The sequence below is a fragment of the Staurois parvus genome, unplaced genomic scaffold, assembly GCF_062004578.1.
Source record: "Staurois parvus isolate SC_StPar_1 unplaced genomic scaffold, SC_StPar_1.0 ptg000432l, whole genome shotgun sequence".
Classification (NCBI taxonomy): Eukaryota; Metazoa; Chordata; class Amphibia; order Anura; family Ranidae; genus Staurois; species Staurois parvus.
In genome coordinates, this window is record NW_028318228.1 from 7,723,082 (window position 1) to 7,734,915 (window position 11,834).

Below are 11,834 nucleotides of genomic sequence, written 5' to 3' on the forward strand. Positions count from 1 at the left end.
GTTTGCGAGCACGCACCCGACGGTGCAGAAGCTGAACGTCCTCCTGTCCAAGTTGCTGCTGCCAGGCTCGTAATCTGTCATGCGCCCCTGTACCGCCTCCTCATGCTGCTGCCAGGTCCAGAGTGTGTCATGGGCCCCCGTACCGACTCCTCATGCTGCTGCCAGGCCCGTAATCTGTCATGGGCCCCTGTACCGCCTCCCCATGCTGCTGCCAGGTCCAGAGTGTGTCATGGGTCCCTGTACGGCCTCCCATTGCTGCTGCCAGGCCCGTAATCTGCCATGGGCCCCTGTACCGACTCCTCATGCTGCTGCCAGGCCCGTAATCTGTCATGGGCCCCTGTACCGCCTCCTCATGCTGCTGCCAGGTCCAGAGTGTGTCATGGGTCCCTGTACGGCCTCCCATTGCTGCTGTCTCTATCGCCACACTCTGCCATGTGCCACTTTCAGGTCTCCTCACACTGCTGGTGGTTTCCATTTTTGTCATAGGGTGCTGTATGGCCTCCCATTGCTGCTGCCTCCACCGCCACACTGTGGCTCCACACTCTGGTTTTGGCCCCGTGACTGCCCAAATGAGTGAAGTGTGCGGTGATTCTAAGATCGACGGCACTCATCTGCATGTCATACTGACTGACAGTATTATTTCTCTTCCCCAGCAGACTCCAAGGGCATTTAAATTAAAGGTACAGTGTTCTGCACTAATATTAAGTCTCTCTGAAGCCTAGAAACACCCTTTTTTAAGTTAAATTCACAGCGAATTTATTCGACTCGAATCGAATATTGTCCACGAATTCGCCGAATCAGTCGAATCGAATTTTTCATTTCTTCGCTCATCTCTAGTTCCAATCCTTTCCTACTTTATCCAAAACTGGAACAAAAAATCTTTGCACTCTATCTACACTTTAAATAAAGTCAATAATAAAAATGAGATGAATTATTTTTAAATGCAATTAAAAAACATTAACATTTGAACTCTATTATGGTAATTAATTTATAATTCTGATGGAGCTTTTTGGATAAACATAGAAAGCGGCATGGAGGGGCTCAGTGAAGGTGGCAGTGAAGGTGTGGAGGTGTCTGACGGGTTTACACAGCTGGTAGAAGGACAGACGGCCAGAGTCATATTCCAAATAAATCCCAACATTCTTTAGAAACGATTTGGAGTCTATATTTATCAAAGAGTTGTTGTGCCTGAGTTGAAGATTTGAAGGTGTTTGACTCAGGCTCCAGGATTTCTCATTACAGCCAATAAATGATTCATTTCCCCCAATCTTCCGATCTATGCTCTCAGAGGCCACCCCTAACAGCCATTCCTCTGCCTCACTTACATCCACTTCCCAGTAATGTGTCCCTGAAGTAAAACTTTGGATACTCAATACTTGGCAACATTTAAACCTTTTAGGACCTTCAGGCCTGTTGACACCAAGGTCAGTATGAACAGCCCTCTTCCTTTTCTTTGATAGTATAATGTTATCATTAGCCGTATTTATGTCCAATAAAATGTCAGATTTCTCCAACTTTAAAAATTGTCTTTTTGCCACCAGATCGCTCAGTTTGTGAGCAAAGATGCAAAGTCCACTTTGCAGCATGTGTAAGATGGCTCCTTCAGATATACATCCAGCAGTTTTGACGTCATTGGTTGTGTCCCCCATCTGGGGAAGAATGTCCTCTCTGTTTGGTGCCTTTTTCAACACAGTTATTGGATCATCAATATCGCACAATTCTTTCATTTGATTGATGGTCTTGGACAGCTCATCCTTCTGTTGCTCCAACTGCTGGATCAGATAAGAGACCGAATGTGAGATCGCTTTATTTTGTCTGCAGTTTTCTTTTAGGACTCTCTTCTCAACATCCTCCAGCTTTTTCCTGATTTTTCTAAACATCTTCTTGAATCTCTTGACAACAGCAGTTATTTTTCCGTTCTCTGCTGTCCTATGATTTTCCAGATTCTGAATTCTCCTCTGGATCTCCTGTCTCTCAAAGTCTAATGCATTTGTAGAATCTCTTAATCCCTCCTTTATCTTTTCAGAGGCCTCATTTAGAAGGTCCACCTGGTGTCCTTTGTGGTCTCCAGCCACCCAACAAGACACACAGATAGAGGTATTGTCCTCCGAGCAGTAACATTTTAGGAGCTCCTTGTGTGTGGAGCATTTTACGTCCCCAAATGACGCGGTGGGTTCGGTTAACATGTGATGCGATGACTTGCTGTGGTTGCTCAAGTGCTTATCACAAAATGAGGCCTCACAGTGCAGACACATTTTCGAAGCTGGTGTAGGAGAATCGCAGTATGTACACAAGACCTCTGTGTCCTCCTGGTGAGCAGATATGAAACACTCCATGATGTTACACAGCTTCTCCAGTGGATGGCGCTGTGTATATTGCTCTCTGCACTCCGGACAGGAATACTCTCCAGATGTTTCCTGGGAATCCAGCACAGTCACTATACAGTCCCAGCAGAAGTTATGGCCACATTTCAGAGATATGGGCTCCTTATAAAGGTTCAGGCAGGTGGAGCAGTTTAGCTCCTCTCTCAGGTCAGCAGATGCCATTGAAGAGGTGACAATGATCTTGTGAGAAGGACATTAACTGGTGATGGAATCTCAGCTCATGGGTCTTATAGCTTGGGGTTGAAAGAGGTTCTTTGGAGGCCTTGTTATGCAAAGTGACATCAGATGTCCTTGTAAAGTAAGACCCACCCTCCTCTAGTAACCCTTTATCTGCTGAGGACAGATTGTCTTGTACTTTGTTAGCCATTGATCAATGCAGGAATTCTTGAATTTACAGTGATACCCTTGATTGAAGAACTTGAGAAATTAAAACTTCAAGTTTTGGGACTTCTTAGATCCCATCTTTAGGCTTTATACACTTCTGAAAATGGTTTTGTCTTTCTTTATATTATTATAGCCTGAGGAGAGACCTAAGTGGTTCTGACAGATTGTATCTTTAATCATTTAAGTTACCTAGTACAGATGATGAGAAATTCAGATAAACGATTGGCTGTCTTTTTTGCATGCTAGTCTCATATCGAAAATAAGAGGGTTACTTTAGCCGCACCGAAAGGTTTTACACCCTTCATAACCAGGGCAATTTTTTTGCTACTTAGCACTGTGCTATTTAAACTGGCAATTGCGCGGGCATGCAAAACTGTACACAAATGACATTTATACCTTTTTTTTTACACACAAATAGAGTTTTAGTTTGGTGGTATTTCATCACCACCGGGTTTTGTTTTATTATATAAATTTAAAAAGACCAAAAATTGTGAAATAAAACAATATTTTCTACTTTCTATTATAAAACATATCTTCATAAATTTAAGCCAAAATGTATTCTGCTACAAGTCTTTGGTAAAAAAAAAAAAAGAAAAAATCCCAATAAGTGTGTATTGATTGGTTCATGTGAAAGTTATAGTCTACAAACTATGGTATACAAATTTGAAAATTGATCAATCCCGATGTACTGATTCATTTCTTAAGGCCCTTAAAATATCAGGACAGTACAAATATCCTTCGAATAACCCCTTTTTGGAAAGTAGACGGTCTGAGGTATTTAGTAAGAGGCGTGGCGAGTTTTGTGAAATTGGTTGGAAAATGAAGAAATTCATTTTTTTTTAACTATTTTACATACTGTCACCGGTGCAGTATAGGGTCATCATAGGTGACAAAGACTGGTGACAATGTGAAAAAAAAACATTTTTATAGTATTTTTTCATTCAATTTTACTTTTTTTTTAACTGACTGGTGACAGTATGTTAAAAAAAAAATCTTATAAATTTTTTAAAATAATTTTTCATGTAAGCTCTAATGAGCAGGGCCCTCTGATTCCTCTGATAACTATACTGTTTGCCCTCACACTGTAAAGCGCTGCGCAAACTGTTGGCGCTATATAAATCCTCTATAATAATAATAATAATAAATAATTTAATTTTTTTTACTTTTTTAATTCTTTTTTTATTTAGCCCTTGGGCACTAGCCCTCCCATTGATATAAGGCAATATTCATACCACTGACAACAGATGAGGAATCATTCCTGCCACTGTGTCCATGGGAAGAATAGAGTCCCATTGTTAGTGGGAGGAATAGTGAACCATCATTTGACAGACCTAAATCTTGGAACACTATTCCTCCCACTGACAATGGGGCACAATTCATCTGCCAACTATGGGGCACTATTCCTTCCACTGACACCAATGATAGAACTACTTCTCCTAAGCAGACATTTACTGAATGAGGCATTTTCTACTCCCACTAGTCAGTCCTGCCCCCCAAAAATCTGAAGAAGCATACACTGGCTCATTCAGTCGGTCTCCAAATGTTCCAAAACAGTTTGTTGTCGGTTTTTGTTTTTCACATTAGTGACTGGGATCCTTTTACAATAAATCTCTAGATATCGAGAAGGTAGAAAGTGCAACTTACTGAGTTTAGACATTTTAAATGCTCATCTGTTATAAATTACTGATAACAATGTTTATCCTTTTTGAAAGATAAACTTTAAAACTAATGTGTCATGTGTTTAAATAAAAAAAACCTTCAAAATTGATACACTTTCATGTGTAAAAATGGTGAAAAGATTTGCTGTAGCTCTGCATTGACATATTACTAGATTACCATTCTGCTAGGGAAGACCTGTTTTTTATCACTGGTAGGTCTGTATTGTCCTCTATTTACATTACAAGGATTGTGAAGGACCACAGCTGATCATCTCCAGCATGGTGGTGATTAGAGGAGGCCTTTGTCTCAGGTTGGATGCTCTTCAGTCCTCCTAACTGAAAATTACATAAGTACATTGGAACATCCACATGCTAATCTGCTCTGAAAACTATCTTCTTGCCTTAAACCTAGTACACACTACTAGGGGTTTTTGTTTTACCCAGAGGGTTGAATGAAAATGGACAGCTCAAAAGGAGCTGCTGTACTATCTGTTAGCACAGCAATCTCCCCTGCTATGCTGAGAGTTCTGATTGGGAGCTGATTGGCAGACCTTTTGCAGGTCATGCCCCTGACCAGCTCATCTCTAGTATGTTGGACCGGCTTCCATAGACAAGAGCTGAATGTCAGCTAATTTCTATTGAACCAGTCCATGCCGCTCGACATTTTGCCTGTGTACTAGGCTTTAGGAGAGTTTTAAAATACATATAGATCATGTTTTGTTTTTAATTTAATCAAGCATCCAACAATTCTTTTCCTCTTCATCCTAGTAATTTACACTTCCAGGTATGTAGCTCAAAGAGTAAAGTCATCTATAGACGGTTCAAATCTCAGCCAGTCCCTGCTGAACCAGTCAAGATTTAAACCATGTATGGGCATGCTGAATCAACCCAAGTTGATCAACTTTTGGTACAACCAGCCTGTTGAGTTTTACATGCAATTATTGCTACTGGTTATTATAGCTGCTAGTAATCTCTCTTCTCTGGGCAGGGATGGCTTCCTCAGCCATGAGAACACAATAGCTCTGCACGAGAGATTCCCCTATGATGCTGTTGATGGGATAATGGAGTGATTTTCTTTCCTGTAAACAGTGGTTGCAGGAAAAAAAATTACACAGTCTATGGGTGGCTTTACAACTGACCCAGTTTTCCTGGCCTGGATTGGATTATGTCCTTTGGAACAGGATGCTCACACCTTTCGTGGTTGATTAACAAGACTTCTGCTTTTCCATCTCAGAAAGGACTTTTTTTTGTATGTAGGCAGAGGACATATCCCTTCCCATGCCCTAAATTACATAGACCACAAATTTTGTTTAAAAAAATAAAAATTGCCTATACCAGGGGTGGGCAACTGTGGCCCTCCAGCTGTTGTAGAACTACAAGTCCCATGAGGCGTTACAAGCATGACTCCCAAAGGCAGAGGCATAATGGGACTTGTAGTTTACCAACAGCTGGAGGGCCACAGTTGCCCACCCCTGGCCTATACCCATTATAGTATTGATTTTCTATTCCTTTGCCATGGATTTTCAAAGTAGTGAAAGCAATAATATGGAGGATGGATGAACTTTACAATTGTTTATTTTGGCCTGGGCTATAGACCTCCTTTACAAAAAAAAAAAAAAAAAGAGGGAAGAGGGACAGAAGGATTTGGGTTTAAAATGGGGACAGTCAGGAGCTTTGCAAAACAAGTCCAGATCAAGGTGATTAACTAGTTTGGATAATGTCTGGTCTGGGTTAGAATGGCCCTTTCTGCAATTGCTTTTCATCAAGAAAACAAAAGTCTCGAGGCACCAAAATATCAGGAATTTTCAACAGTATATGAATATGCATGGACAAATCAGTTTGACCACAACCTGTATGATGGAGTCAACACTAACTCCTTTTATATATTACTGATCAAGAACTAGACTACTTTGTGTCCACTGCAGGACGGTATCCCTTGTCATAATATATTCACACAAAAAAAAACCCCTCACACTAGTCAAACTATTGTGAGGGTAAAAATCCATGGCATATGTGACATTGCCAATTTGTTGTTTCAACAGTATCTGTATAATTTATGGCTTGTAGATATTATGGAATATACTTTAGACACCTTATCACTTAAACCGTGAAAACTGTGAATGCATGCGTCTGTACCAACAATTACGACAGCCAGTCAGAAAAATGAATCAACCCCCCCCCGGATATGGATATATTCACATAAGGGGTGTAAAGAACCCCCCCACCAGTAGGTATCTGTCAAAACGAAGTGTCCATTTGCAACTTTAGGGATTGAGCTCGGTTCACAATACGGCAACTTGTCAGGTGACTTTAGAATGGGTTCTGTGACTTGTCATGCAACTTTGTATCCAACCTAAAATTTTCACTGACTTCAAAAAAGGGGTTTCTGCAGTACTTTGATGTGATGTTCTTGCAATTTGAGTGCCGTAGAGTGTGAAGTTGCATAAAAGTGACATCAAAGTCGCGCTGGAAATAGCAATATTCTTAAAAATAAAATATAATAATATAATAAAAGCATTCTTCCCACTGACACCCATTGATGGGGCACTATTGCACCTACTGATTCCAATGATTACATTTTTTACTCCCTCTGACACAGAGCATTTTCTACTCCCAAAGGTCACAGTCGCACAGGGGCGGACTGACAACTCATGGGGCTCCTGGGCAATAGGGGATCATGGGGCCCCTGTGTCCTCACCCATACCCAAAAAAGCCTATGAAAAAGGTACCAGGGGCATCTCATGGGGCCCCCTACTGACCCAGGGCCCTCGGGCAATGCCCGAGTTCCCAAATGGTCAGTCCGCCCCTGCAGTCGCCCCCTCCTATGCTGCAATAGGCAATGGATGGGGGTGTATACATGCCACAGTCAGGATTCTTTGCATCACTCAGCAAAGTTTCAGAAAGCCCACGCAACACTACACATTCAAGCAAATAGGGAAGCACCACGAATGCTTTGCAGCTGCATGCAATACACAAGGTTGGGGAGCATTTGTTGGTAAAAAACGGGTGAAAATAGGTGTTGATGAGGCATCACATCGCTTCCTCACTGCCTGTCAGTAGCCTCCTAAGCGCAATCCGAAAGCAGATCGGGCTATACGCATGTCTAAATCTACCCAAAGGGATGTATCACTATTTCTTGGCCATCATTATGTATGTCGGTTTAATACCTTGTTCTAATCTTTAGCATTTATTTGCTTTATTATGCCTTTAAAAAAATTTAAATAAAAATGATTTGAACATAAATCTACCCTAAGGGAACCCTAGATGATTCGACTTTCTTTCCTTCCACCATACAACCGTACAAGCAGGGTATGATGGAGCACAGGTCCTCCCACTCATATTATGTATGGAGCACGATTCCTCCCATAGAGCCCAACAATAGAGCATTAATCCTTCCATAAATACCATTGATGGGGCACTATTCCCCCCCACTGATCCCAATGATAGAGCACAGTTCTTCCCACTGATATTGTTTATGGGGCACTATTCCTCCCATTGATACCATTGACGGGACACTATTTCCTCCACTGATATTATTGGAAGAGCACTATTCCCCCCACTGATCCCACGATGGAGCACGATTCCTCCAAATGATGCCATTCATGGGACACTCTATCCCCCACTGAATCCAAAGAAGCAGCACAATTCTTCCCACTAACAATAATGATGGGGCACAATCTCTTCCACTGACTCCATTGATGTGGCACTATTCCTGTCATCAGAACACAATGCTTACTGCTATAGTTGCTGGCAGTAATTGTATGTAAAAGTGTGGCTGGTTGTACACAAGTTGATCGAATGTCTGGCAGAATTTCAGACCATATAAGGCTGGTTTAGGAGTCAAAGATTCAATATATTACCTGTTGGGGCCCTTTCACACTGATGTGCTTTTGATGCTTTCCCATTAACTTACATGGGAAGCTGCTTTTTTTGGTGCACTTTTGAAAAATGACACCAAAAAAGTCCCCTTCCATTATAAGACAATGGAGCATGCAGGACTTTTCAAAGCTTATAGCACCTCCAGTGTGAACAGTTACATAGGACTTAAAGGGGAATAGTTTTCATACACTTTTGTTACCATGGAAAAAAAAAAGAGTGGCAAAAGCACTCCAGTCTAAAAGGGGCCTGAAATGAAAATGAAGATAAGTTGTGTTGAATTCAATAGTATTTTACATGAAAGCTTGCATGCATATCTCAGGATCAGCAGGAGGAAGGTGGATAGCATGATTTATGAGTTTACATTTCTAATTATATGGATTTAATTTTGTATATTTTTATATGAGCTATCGTTGTAAAAGAGATATTCATACAATCAGGGCCGTGGATAAGGGGGTACCACCAGTCCTCCTGTACAGGGCCCAGACCTGCAGGGGGGCCAGGCAGCTGGATGAATCGGATATGTGCAGGAAGGGTGAACGGGGAAATTACTGGAACCAATCCCCTGTATGGCTCTCTCTGCAGCAGCTGAAAGCTGGGTTCTGCTCCTGGCTGGCTCTCAGTTGCTGCAGAGAGAAATATACAGGGGATTGGTTACTGTAATTTACCAGCCCCTTCCATTGCTGAATGAACACAATCTGTACTGCTCACTCGCTGTGTTCATTCATAATTGAAGTATAGTAATCTGTGGTTTGTTTTGTGGGGACTGGGGGGGGAGGGCTTCTAGGTTGGCTGTAAGGGGCCCTGTGGTTTGGGGGGGCCCTGTCTGGTTTGCTTTAAGGGGCCCCGTGGTTTCTAACAGGAGCCCTGCATACAATTAGAAAAGCAACCACTAAAGTAGCAGTTTGATGAACACAGCTCGTCTCCTTCTCTCTGTATTGATGCTGGATATGCTGGTGAACACCAGTGTACGGAGACAACTTAGGTGAACCTCAAATGTATATTTTATAACTTTTAGATTACATTTTGTCTAATGCGATTTTTGACGAAAAAATTATTTTTGTTATGGGTGAAATTGTGTGAAAGTGGCAGGAAAGGATTGAAGAATGAAAAGTACTAGGACGTCACGGGCCGCAATAAAGAGAAATGAAATTACTACCTTGATATTTAGACTTTGAAAAAAAATTATTGGGAAAAAAAAATTTTTATTTTTGGCACATTTCATACTTTTCACAGCATATTGATCCCCAAACCATTCCCTGTGGTTTGCCGAAGCACATTCATTTATTCAATTCTTTTCATAATTTGGTATGAAAGAATTTGGGTAGTGTGCAAGACACCCTAGTTTATATCGGGGAACTCATGTTTTGTTTTTTGTATTAAAACCGGGGAACTCCTGTTTACATATTTTTGTAGTATTTGAATTTATTTTTTATATTTCCATGGTACATGTGTTCTGTTCGGTTGATTACATTATAAACATTATGTTTTTTGACCTGGGTCAAGTTTGCTAATGGCTCAGCTTGAGTTCTTGGATAGGTTGTATTATTCCATTGGGACTGGTGTACTGATTTTTTGTTTGTTTGGGGGGGTTGAATGTTTTAAGCATTTTTTTCTGTGGGTTGTATTCAGGGCTTTTTTTCTCAGCAAATAGGTGCAAGAACAACCCCCTTCTGAGTCACCCCTTGATTTCTGCCCCCCTGCCTACCTTCGAGCACCGTCCCCTGGTTCCTACCCTTACCCACCTCCCTGTACTGCTCCTTTTAGAGAATACAGAGCCAATTATCCTTTTGTATGGAATTTATTGGTTACAAGAAAAATAATAAAATAGATCCCCTGCAGCCAGCAACAATAGCCCCACTCCAGCAACAGAGGGCGGCACAGTGGCTTAGTGGTTAGCACATCTGCCTTGCAGTAAATGGGTCATGGGTTCGATTCCTGACCATGGCGCCTCCTGCATGGAGTTTGCATGTTCTCCCTGTGCTTGCGTGGGTTTCCTCCGGGTGCTCCAGTTTCTTCCTACACTCCAAAGACATGCTGGTAGGTTAGCTGGATCCTGTCTAAATTGGCCCTAATATGTGTATGTATGAATAAGTATAAATCAGCACACATATATATATATAAAATCCTCAAAAATCCCTTAAAGTCATATCAATATCCTTCCCCTGAAGTACTAATAAAATATATATTCATTGACTTAAACCCAAAAACCCACAATTATAGTGAAAAGATCAAAACCCAAAGAGATTACCCAAAAAATAAAAAATATTAAATATATATAAAAGAACAAAAATAAATAAAGTCCCAATATGCAAAGTGTCCAAATAATGTGTCCAAACAAAGATCAATTTCTTGATAGGAAGACGCTTCCTACTCCACTGAAGAAGATGCAAATCAATCACAGGTGCTCTACAAATACCTCAAAAAACAAAATCTCAACATAGTATATTACCTTTTAAATCCCAGAACTAAAGTGCCACACGTGTATCATGCAAAAAAAACACTCCAGTGTCACAGCAAAAAAAAAAAAAATAAAAAAAATTAAATTTTATAATTAAAAAAAACATTAGCAAGGTCCCTGGATGTTTGGATTGGAATTGTTTTAACTGTTTATTGAAGCTCTCTATTGTTGCCAGATCACTATAACATTACCATGTCTGTACTGAAAATCAGATTTACAACCAGCTGGTCTGTATTGTTTACATCACATAGATTCTGAATGGCCACTCCTGACCCTATGGTAGGTGGTTAGGTGGGGCCATTGACTTTGGCTGGACTCTATTCAAGTCAACCTGACACAGAGCTTACCTCCCAGCTGGAGACTAAACAATGCACTTGGACCTCTCCCAGGCCAGCCTGGAGCCATTTTTTTCTTCAGAAAACTTTAAACATTGTAACACAAAGTTTTAAAGAATTGCTTATTTTTGTGTTTTTCATTCCATCAACAAGCTATATTTTCAAACATTACAGAATACATGATCCATGTTATAATTTTAGAAAACCTGTAATATTATATTTGAAAACCATACTGGCTATGTATGCAAAAAACATTAATTTTAGCCTGTCATTGGCTTCCTTTTTTTTCTGTACACAAATGTATTAATCTAGACTGGGAAAAAAAGAAGTCTTAGGCCCCATTCACACTAGGATGTTGTTTTTGACACTGCGATTTTTCCTCATGATTCAAAAATGTCCTAGTGTGAATGAGGCCTTAAGCTGGCCATACATGGATCAAAATTCAGCCGGTTCAGCAGGGACTGGCCAAATTTCAATCCATGTATGGGCAGGTTGGTTGTACACAACTGGAACTATCGATCGAGTTATGTACAACCAAGCTTTTGGGTTTTATTCTGAACAATCAGTGTTGCTGACTATACCCGGCAACATTGATCTTTGTTTTCTCTACTGTCAGAATACAATACCACAGCGGGAAGGATTCCCCCATCCACCTCCAATGTGTGGATGGGGGAATCAGCTCATTTTTTTCGTTCAGCCTAAAACCCAAAAATGAATAATGTATGGCAAGCCTTGG

The 11,834-nt window shown here is 40.8% G+C and overlaps 1 protein-coding gene across 1 annotated transcript; it reads right to left on the reverse strand.

Annotated features, from left to right (window-relative positions):
* Nucleotides 1-983: 983 nt before the first annotated feature.
* On the reverse strand, nt 984-2,546 carry LOC149454386 (tripartite motif-containing protein 6-like). Its single transcript, XM_089687600.1, has one exon. It carries the CDS (start codon nt 2,544-2,546, stop codon nt 984-986), a length of 1,563 nt encoding a protein of 520 aa, XP_089543726.1.
* Between the last annotated feature and the right edge of the window lie 9,288 nt (nt 2,547-11,834).